The sequence below is a fragment of the Herpailurus yagouaroundi genome, unplaced genomic scaffold (genome assembly GCF_014898765.1).
Source record: "Herpailurus yagouaroundi ecotype Mexico unplaced genomic scaffold, PumYag 221, whole genome shotgun sequence".
Classification (NCBI taxonomy): Eukaryota; Metazoa; Chordata; class Mammalia; order Carnivora; family Felidae; genus Herpailurus; species Herpailurus yagouaroundi.
Window position 1 is genome coordinate 9,975,710 of NW_024412452.1, and position 9,969 is coordinate 9,985,678.

Here is a 9,969-nt window from a genome sequence, read left to right on the forward strand (position 1 = left end):
TCTTGGTTGAATTTTGACCTTGACATCAGTCTGAATTACTCCAGAGGTGGGGCAGGTTTGCTGGGTAACTTTACCCATCCTCACTGGAGACAGCTTCCACTACATTCTCAGGAGCCCGCGGTCTGTGGTTCCAGCCTACTTCTCTGCAGGGCCGTGTCCTGCGGGCACCTTGAAGTCAGGCAAATTCAAAACTGTGTTTGTCGGCACTCTTCACCCCAAACCTAGCCCTTCTCCACCCACTGCACTCTCCACGCCAGACGCCTCCCTCACCCCCGCTGCCTAATCCAGTCACTCCATTCCCTTCCCTTCCCAAGTGACCTTCATCTCTGCTGCCCCAGCTCCCGTTGAGACCTCAAATCTCACCTGGATCATCGCGGTAGCCTCAGAATTTCTGTCCTCGCCTCCAAAGTCCGCCCCCTACAGCCCCTCCTCTTCGCGGACCCAGAGCGATCTTTCTAAAACGCAAATCTAAAAACGACTCCCCTGCTTAAAGCCCCTCCACGCCCCCCTGTTCTGGAGGGAGAAACCCACACTCCCCAGTTTGGAAGCCAGGTTGCGGTGGGGACACAGGGAGGTGTCCCACCTAGGGCGCGAGGGGCATAGGCGTAAGGGCAGCTCAGAACCAAGGGTCGAGAACACCGGGCGTCTCCAGGCTGGGCAAGAAGGGCCCGCCGGTGGTGGAACGGGCCCGGGAGGCTGGAGCAGCACGGGGCGGACCCGGCCGGGGAGGGGCGCGAGCGCGCCGAACGGCTGGTTCCGGGGAGGTGTCCCCGGGACGCGCACGGGGCCGGACTGGGGCGGCTCGCGGCCTCCGGGCGGCAGGGGGCGGCGTCGCCCGCGGCGGCGACTCCCGGTCCGGGGCTCCGCGCCTTTCAAGGGACGCGGCGACCTCCGGCGGCGGGCCGTGTCGGCCGGGCATGGCGGCGTGGAGCCCGGCCGCGACAGCGTCTCTGCTCCGCGGGATCCGCGGGGTGAGCGCGGGCGGGGCCGGGCTGCTCTTCACGGGTGGGAGCTGCGGAGGGGCCGCAGGGCTGTCCGGGGCCGGAGCTCGAGGACGGGCTCAGGGAGATCGCGGCGCTGGGCCCTGGGGCCTCCCCCCTTCCTTTCTCTCATTCATTCCTAGTTGTTTCGGTCACACAGTGGATCCGGGCGGCCGGCTTTCGGAGAAATGTCAGACCCTGGCGCACGCTGGCGGAGCTTGAAAGCCGGTGGAGGTTGGGGGCGAGGGGAACAGACACATAAACAATGGTAATCTGGTGGGCACCGAGAGAGCGGTGTTGACGTACTGAGCCAGAGACATAGCAGTCACAGCTATGCCACAGCCGGGAGTCCTGGAGTGGGTGCCGGAGAGTGTGAGGTGTCTGGACTTTGGGCAAGTCCTCCCAGCCTCTGTGACCTTAATCCTCTCCAAAATCCTACTTGTCCGGAGTAGAAGCCCAGCAGAGGGCACTCACTACGCGCTCTATAGTTTTCTCGTTTCTGATTCTTTCCTCACTTCATCCACTTTGCTCTCCTATTCCTTCTCTCCTGCTGCCTTTGAACCCGCCTCCACCAAGTATAAAAAGCTGGTGACTTTCAGCGTGGACAGTCAGAATTCTAGGGATTTCATCAGATTGCTCGTTTAAAGGCCGCTGCCGAAAGATTAGCTAAAATGGAGGAAAGACTTATCCCAAAAAAATCAGCAATGCTAACCACCTACACCCCTTAGCGATTATTGGTTCTGCCTGCCACCTCTGCCTTTGCCCCCCAAGGCTCTGTCCTCAGAAAAGTCTCCTTCTCTCTGTTCCTTCCTCCACCCCAACCTTAGCCTGGCCTGCAACACCAAGTTTCTGTCCCTCCACTCAGTCTCACTCCAGATCTTTCTTCTGACCTGTATTTCAACTGCCTGCTAGAATTGAGACTTCTTTGCAGGTGCGAGTAGGCATGCCCTGAATGGTGTGCACATTCCACTAATCCATTTGTTCATTCATCCTCCCATCCATACCCAAGTCCTCCTGAGAGCCTGCCCTGGCCCAGGTTTGGAAGGCTGCAGTAACAGGACAGACTCAGTCTTGGCCTTTGAAATGAGCTGATGAAAACCAGTGCACAGGTCATTTTAAGGAAGGTGCTTCCAGATTCTCTAACACAGGACCCTGCTCTGGGCCATCAGGAAAGGCCTGAGGGTGGGCAGGACTGACAGGTGAAGGGATGGCACCTTCAGCACCAGCACTGGATGAACAGCACTCACGTATCCCACCTGCCATCCCCCTCCAATCCCAGGCCCTTTGTAATGCCTCTTATCTGGGCACCTTTCCAGACTAGCTTCAAAAGGCACTGTTTTGTGCAGGTTACTTTGGCCGCCATGCTGTATTTTCAGTCTCCCTTTCAGCATGTACTCAACCCAGCCAAAGGGGTGCAGACCTGGCTTTTTGCTCCTTCTCCCCTTAGGGTTGAGACATGTTCCCATCAGATGCATCAGATGCACTGGCTCCCTATGGTAGCCATCCGGGGGGTAGGGAGAGTGTTGCTGCCAATAGTAAATAATGGAAAAATGTTTTTCCTTCAGATCACTTAATAGAATTCTGCTCCTTCTTTCCAGTAAGAATTAGTATGTGTCACAAAGTGTGGTTGGCTTAGTGAGCAAGGCCACATCCCACAGGAGGGTGTGGAATGTTGACCGGGCCTATGGGATAGGTGGCGTTTGGTCTCACCAGTGCATGGTCAGTGGCATGCTGGCATAGTGAGGCACATCTGAGGCCTGCTGCCTGGCCTCTCCAGGCTCTGGATCTAATAGATCCAACCGTGGCACTCTTTCCTTAGTGCCTCAGTTTCCTCACCTCTAAAACTGAAATCATGACAGTGTCTCTCTCACAGCAGTATCATGAAGAGTTTAGTATCTATTGAGTTTGGTCTCTGGAGTCGAAGCGAGTTATTTACAATTCCACTCCCCACCTCCCTTTACTCCCCTTGAAGTTTATTCTGTGTTCTGGGGAGCTTATGCGGACATCTGACACCATGCAGCCCCTCTGATGTAGCCCGGGGCCCTGGCTGGCAGGGCAATGGTGGGTGGGGCCTGCATAGTGGCCTGGGCCGAACTGGGGGTGGCATCATCTTGCTCAGCCATGACTCCTTTGTTGTGTGGCAGCTTCCTCTTCTCCACTGCGCCCAGCGGATGTTTGCCTCGCAGACTGAGGGGGAGCTCAAAGTAACCCAAATTCTCAAAGAAAAGTTTCCTCGAGCTACAGCTATCAAGGTGACCGACATTTCAGGCAAGATTTTCTCTCATCTTTCCCACAGGGTTTGGTAGGATTTTGCCCTCTGGAGGGGTAGAGGGCAGGGGGCTTGGCAGAGTGAACTTGTCATCAGTGGCTTTTCAATATGTGTGGCTGTTGGAGAGATAGAATTCTGGCTCTCCCAGCTGAAGGGGTGGAGGTGGGGCTGTGGAAGCGTCAGAGGGAAACTGTGTGAGGGGATAAGGCCCAGCTGGGAGAACTCCTGGTTGCCAGCCTGGCCCGGCTCAGATGTGGTCCCTCTCCGTCACCCTGGGACTCCGGTCCACAGTCTTTTTTTTTTTTTTTTTTTAAAGTTTATTTTTATTTATTTTGAGAGAGATAGAGAGCAAGCAGGGGAGGGACAGAGAAAGAGAGAGGCAGAATCCCAAGCAGGCTTGGCACCATCAGGGCAGAGCCCAATGCAGGGCTTGAACTCATGAACGGTGAGATCGTGACCTGAGCCGAAATCGAGAGTCAGATGCCCAACCGACTGAGCCACCCAGGCACCCCCTCAGGTCCACAGTCTTTAATTTGACTTTGAGAAGGACATGACTTTAATTTCTCTGCATTCTTCTGACACCCTAGCATGTCAGGTCTGGAGAGGACCCCAGAAGGATTTTATCCTTTTGACAATAACTTCCTCACTTTCCCCACGAGGAGCCGAGCCTGGAAAGGCCAAAGACCCCGCCCAGCCCCTCGCAGGGAGGAGGTGGCAGAGCTGGAACCAGCACCAGGACACGGGTAGACTCTGTCCTGAGCCCAGTTACCAGCCCCAGCCAGGCCCTTTCTCAGATGCCACTGGCACCTGAGAAGTTCAGGCTGGCTGCGCGTTAGGAGGAGGCTGGGGAGGCGACTTGCGCACAAAAGGAAGATGGGGCCTTTCTCCAGACACTTGTGGAGCAGCCTAGTGGAGGTAGTAAGGTGGGCGTGGACCTGCGTCTCCCCACACCCAGACATGTCTTTGCCGCCCAGCATTGCTGTGAGGCCGCTGGCTTCTCTGAGAACGTAACATCTGCAAGGATTGGGCGAAAGTTTAGAAAATAGTTTTTATTCAGAAGTGTAGAAAAATCAATCAATCCAAAGATCCGTTGGTGAGCTCTCTGCAGTGTCCCAGGGCATCGCCGAGGCCTTGACGTCACCGGTCCTATACCTGCCCCAGGCCCAGGTCAGGCAGAGCTGGAACCTGACCTTCAGTCTGGCTCTGCCTAGCCCTGAACAGAGTGGGGAAGGCTGGGAAGCTAGGTTAACCAAAGCTTGGACTCCTAGTACACATAAAGCCCATTGAGTAAATTGCACTTCTCATAAAACGGCCGGGTGTTAACAGCACGGGACGTTTTCCTTCCTGCGCATGTTGTTTCCTGCTCGGGCAGCATGTTGCCATTAGTCCCTGTCTCTCTCATGCTTCCACTCCTTTCTTTTCTTTTGGTTAGTATTACACAGGTTTCAAGCCAAACTTTAGTGTATTTTTTGCATTTTTAAAAATATTTTTTTGCTGGTGCTTAGGAAGGTTGAACACTGAACTTCGGTCTCTCCCATCCTCTTCCCTGGGGATTATTGGCCTGTTAAAAAGAAATGCAAGGCAAACCTACACTTCCTAGGTTTTCCATGCTTTGTGCCTTATCTTTCGCACCCCACAAGTAATCATCCTGGGCAGTGCAACTGCCTTGAAAAAGGAACAGCGCGTTTTGGATCGAGGCAGCCTGCGGGGAGGGTGTGGTCAGGTTAGAAGCCATGATGTTTTCCTAACAGTCTTCGCAACTTTCTGCTGAACAATAACATTTCAGACCTTCTTTGGATTGTACGGTACTCTAAGGACATATGGGACTGTGGCTACCGTAAGTTAATAATTGAAACACTTTTGAGTCATGTTTATTTCAGGAGGCTGTGGGGCTATGTATGAAATCCAGATCGAGTCAGAAGAATTTAAGGAGAAGAGAACTGTCCAGCAGCACCAGATGGTAAATCAGGTCAGTACAAGCAACAAGGCTCCTTTGCCGTTGATCTCCAGCATCTTGAGAGGGCCTGACGAGTGGGGATGGTATTTAACTGTTAGTCCTAGGAACAAATACTACAATACAGCACTCATGCAAACAGCATTCAGGACCTGAGCAAAACATAATCTGGAACTACCTGGAATCAGACTGTGGGCAAATAGGAATTTTACTCAGAATTGAAAACAAGCCTCCTGATAGTTTCCTTGTATATTTCCTTGGATAATGCTACAGGTGTTTACTGTTATTGACACATAGTAAATGTATTTTGTAAAAATAGATGTTTTTGTAGATTTGAAGATTTTTTTAGCACTTCTTTGGACTGCTTTACAGATGGGCAAATTGAGGCATGGCATGACTGAGAATTGCTCTAGCTGCCCCAGACCCAGTGACATAATGTTAGGGGTCTGGAACATCAGATTTAACCAGACCCAGGCCCGGTTTATTCATTCTCTGTGCTTCTTTTACTTGGAATCTATACCAGCCTTGACCCTGGGCCTGTATCTGTAAACTTGCCCCCTCCCCTGCATCAGGTGTGTTTGAATCATTCTGGAAGGTCTTGTACATTGTGAGCTGGTTTAATTTCTGTACAGCACAGCTCTGGTCATAAGAATCCCTCGGTGGCTCCTTGTATATCAAGTTCTGGTGTTCCAGACTGCTATTCCAGGCCTTTCCCCACCCTTCTCTGAATGAACCCTCCCCTGGCCCCTGCCTACCGTTCTGTCTTTGCATCTGGACCTTTGCCAAGATCAGACCTCCTGCCTGGGCTCCCTTCCTCCCCTCCTGCACCCGGCTCAAATGCTGCCTCCCCTACCTGCGTGGTAGGGAGCGAATGCCCTTGCGTCCTCTGACTCCAATATTTTCTGCATTGTGTCCTGGATACTTACATCCCTGCCGTCTGTCCCTTGGCCCTGTCAGCCCTTTGTAGGCTGTTCCCTTTGGGATCCATCTTTGGGTTCCTCACGGAGCCCAGCCTTTCCCTCGGATGTGGGCATCCATGACCATATGGTGCGCTGCTGGTCTGCCTGGGAAGTCTGGGGTGGAACAACTACTTTGCTCCCCCAGAAGTGCTTCTAGTCTCACATGATGTCAGGGGTTGGAGCCAAGACAAGACAGGGAGGACCTCAGTGACCCAAATCATCTCCAACCGGTTAGACTTTGGGTTTTGTCCCCAAAACTACTCAGGCTGCCTGGTGAGCCTGCACTCCTAGGGGCACTGTTCATTTGAGTGCATCCCCCGGTCGGGAGCCACTGTTACAAGTGGTCAAGGATGCAGGTTCTGGAGTCTGTCTGCCCACATTACAAATCTGGGCTCTGCTGCCTTCTAGCTGTGTGACCTTGAGCAACTTACTCAACCTCCCTATGCCTCAGTTTTTTAATCTGTCACTGGGGAGAGTAGTAGTACCTACCTCAAAGGACTGTTTTGAAAATTAGTGGTAAAGCACACGTAGAGCACTGAGAATACCGTCTGACACCTTACTAGTAAGCCCTCGGTAAACATCAATGGCCATCACCATTATCATCATTGTTGTCTACAACATTTTCATCTGTGAGCCCAGCACAATAGCAGGTGCTGAGAAATGTGTACCCAAACTACATTTTACAAACTGTGGGGCTTTGGCCAGGTCCCTTCCCTACCAGGGACTCAGTTCCCTCAACTGTGATGTGACCCAGGTGATCTCTAAGGCCCTCTGTAGCTGGGAGATACAGTGACCTACCTAGGTCACAGGTCCTTAGAAGCCTGCAAGAGAGTTGGTGGAAGGCATTCAGAGGGGTAAGTGCACAGGACATGAGGGGTCAGGGCCTTCCATGTGAAAATGTGGCTGGGCCCTCGCCTAGCCAAGGAGGCTTTTAGAATTGTGGCCCAGGTTGCAGCCCAAATATGGTCAGGGACAGCCTTTAAGGGGTACTCTGTGCCTACAGAAAGCAGAGAGCTTGTGACCCAGGGGTCTGTGTTCCCTTCCCCCAGTGATCACAGGAAGCTTTTTCCCCTGGGGACATTTCTGTTGTCTGCAGAGCTGAGGGGGTTGTGTGTGAATACGCAGGTGGTGGGGCAGTTCATTGGCTCCCAGCACAGACGAGCTTCCAGCATCAGGGCTGGCCAGGAGCCCCAGGGAAACCAGGAGTGGCCAGGACATCGGGCTCAGGTCCTAATTCCGTTACTTGCTTGCTGAATTTTGACAGGGGATAGATTCTATTTCTTTTTTATCAGAGAAAGGGACGGGACCAGATTCTCTCTAAGGATCCTTCTGACTATAAACCTGACTGCACATGTTAAGAATTTTTTTCCTGTAAACTAGCAAAAGCAAACAAAGGAAATTAATTGGCCCATGTAATTAATTTATCTGGTTTCTGACATATCTAAATTCAGGGTCTTAAACAAGTTCGTCTGCTTGTACTCTCTCTCCTCTGAGCTTTTGGCTTCTGTGTGTTGGCCTCATTTTCTCCTATTGGAGACAGGCTTGCTTGCTTGCTTGCTTTTTTTTTTTAATGTTTATTTATTTTTGAGAGAGAGACAGAGCGCGAGCAGGGGAGGGGCAGAGAGCAAGAGGGAGACACAGAATCCAAAGCAACCTCCAGGGTCCGAGCTCTCAGCCCATGGCCCAATGCGGGGATCAAACTCATGGACCCTAAGATCATGACCTGAGCTGAAGTCGGATGCCAACTGAGCCACCCAGGTGCCCCAGGCTTTCTCTTGTTGGAGAACATGGCCCCCAGCCACCTCCAATTGACGTTGTTCAAGTAGAGTGACTCAAAAGACTGGCTCCACACGGAAAAATCCCAGCAGAGATTCTGATTGGTTCAGTTCGGGTCACGTGTTGCCCCTGGACCTATCGGGCTGGGCCAGAGGCACATAGCCACCTAAATGGAAATTGGTAGGTCTACCAGCAGTACATAAATAAGATCTCTGGTGGCTAGTGGAGAAGGGGAAGTATAGAACAATGTGTTTGAAACGCTACCATTTGTGCTATTAAAAGGCAGCTGGGTGGATATATATTCATAGTAGCCTAAACATGCATTTTTCAATCGTTGCAAAGACACACAAGAAATTAATAAGGGTTCTCTATTTGGGGATGGAGGTGGGAATGGGGGGGTGTGTGGAGGACAGGTGTGGGGGAAACTTCACTGTATGCCTTCCATAACTTGATTTTTGAGCCTCATTGGATATTCAAAAAAATTTTAAAAACCCTTCTTTTAAAAAGGTAAAAACTGTTTAGACAAAGCCTCCTATAAACACAGAGCTATACGCAACTATTCTCACAGAGACTTAATGTATTCAATGTCAAATGCAAAACAAACAGTGATGCTTTTCTACTTACTTAGGCACTAAAAGAAGAAATCAAAGGGATGCATGGATTGCGGATATTTACCTCCGTTCCCAAACACTGACCACATCCTGACTGTGTAGATGCTGCTGCTTAAAACCTTGGATGAACTTGGCTGACACCATTCTTTCCTAGGCATTTGCCAAAAAAATTATCTATTTTGTTCATAGACATTTGCATATTATAATTATAGAAGAATATGTTCTCTATTTAGAGATTAATTAAAGGCAACAGACAACTGAAACTTTTGAAGAGTCATTGGTGATGCGTCTAGTTCCTTTGTTTCAGAAGCAATGTCCTTTTATCCAAAGTGGTCTCGTCCTTGGACAGTTCTGTCCAGCTGCTACAGAGGCGGAATGGAGTGCCAGCTAATTCTCTCGTGTCAAGAAACTTTCTTATTTCTTCTCTATGAAGCTGCTCCTCTAGGACACTGCTGTTAAGGCCTCTTAATCTTACCAAAAAGGAAAGAAAAAAAGGGAAGAAAAAAAATCCTTTGGTTTTGCTATTCCTTCAGTTTAGTGCTCTCTTTCCCTTCCCCTCCAAACTTCTTACGAGAATGATCTTAGGCCTTCCCTTTCTTACTCCCTGGAGTGGGCTCTGAGGAGTCCGGGATGCCAGGATCAAGGTCTTCTTCCTGTTTGAAGATTCCCCCACCCTTTGCATCCCGGAGGGAGGTGCAGCCCATCTCCCACAACAGAAGCGGAAAAGGTTTGGCTTCCTAGCTCCCTTGCAAATGGGCACAGGTCGGTGGTCTGGACTCAGCCCATCAGATAGATCTGGACTTTGAATTGGGAGCAAGTGAGCCAAGAAGCAGGGGTAGCGGCACATCCACTCCAGCCGCTGTGGCTGCCGTATCCGGTACTCTGGGTACTGGCAGCCACAGAGCGCTACAAGCTGCCGTCTCTCGAGTCCATGGTGGCGGGCACGGTGTCTGGGTCTGCAGCGGGATATGGGCCCTGGTAACGGAGCCTTCCTGTTCCTGCCCCTGCCCCTTTTCAAAAACTCGTTCACCAGCGTTCCCAGAATTTCTGTGATTGTCCCATGTCCTTTCACTAAATTCTTCACTGTCCACATCGGCCTGGTCAGTGTCTGTCACTTGCAACCGAGAGCCCTACTGTGTTCACCTGCCCTCACAGTGTGGCTCCTGTCTTCCCACCCCCACTTCCCTCCCGGGCGGCTTTCCGAGAGACTACGTCCACTGCCTCTCCCAGTCCTCGGCACCCCGGTCACCATGGTGATAGCAAGTTGACCATCTGCTCCTTCCTCAGCCACCTTCTTTCTCTTTCAGGGAGCTGCCCACCAGGGAAACCAGTGTTCACTGTCATTTCTGAAGATCCCTCAGAAATGAAAGTATGTAGTTAAAACAACCTTGGGCCTGAGTTTTGGAGCAGCACAAGTTTT

General features: G+C 51.4%; 1 protein-coding gene across 2 annotated transcripts; it reads left to right on the forward strand.

Annotated features, from left to right (window-relative positions):
• Positions 1-839: 839 nt before the first annotated feature.
• BOLA3 (bolA family member 3) lies at positions 840-8,817 on the forward strand. 2 transcript variants are annotated; one of them, XM_040458495.1, is made up of 5 exons: positions 898-971; positions 1,141-1,248; positions 3,125-3,248; positions 5,130-5,218; positions 8,567-8,817. In XM_040458495.1, exons 2-5 carry the CDS (start codon positions 1,246-1,248, stop codon positions 8,630-8,632), a joined length of 282 nt encoding a protein of 93 aa, XP_040314429.1. In that variant the 5' UTR covers positions 898-971; positions 1,141-1,245; the 3' UTR covers positions 8,633-8,817. The 2 variants fall into 2 exon arrangements, with proteins under 2 accessions (XP_040314428.1, XP_040314429.1); XM_040458494.1 differs by lacking the exon at positions 1,141-1,248 and having other exon boundaries at positions 840-971.
• The last annotated feature ends 1,152 nt before the right edge of the window (positions 8,818-9,969 follow it).

Excerpts from the sequence above, each read along its gene's own strand:
- BOLA3 (XM_040458494.1), top strand. The coding sequence starts at position 918 with ATGGCGGCGTGGAGCCCGGCCGCGACAGCGTCTCTGCTCCGCGGGATC. Across the intron at positions 3,249-5,129 it reads CAAGGTGACCGACATTTCAG|GAGGCTGTGGGGCTATGTAT; the intron begins GCAAGATTTTCT and ends TGTTTATTTCAG. Across the intron at positions 5,219-8,566 it reads AGCACCAGATGGTAAATCAG|GCACTAAAAGAAGAAATCAA; the intron begins GTCAGTACAAGC and ends CTACTTACTTAG.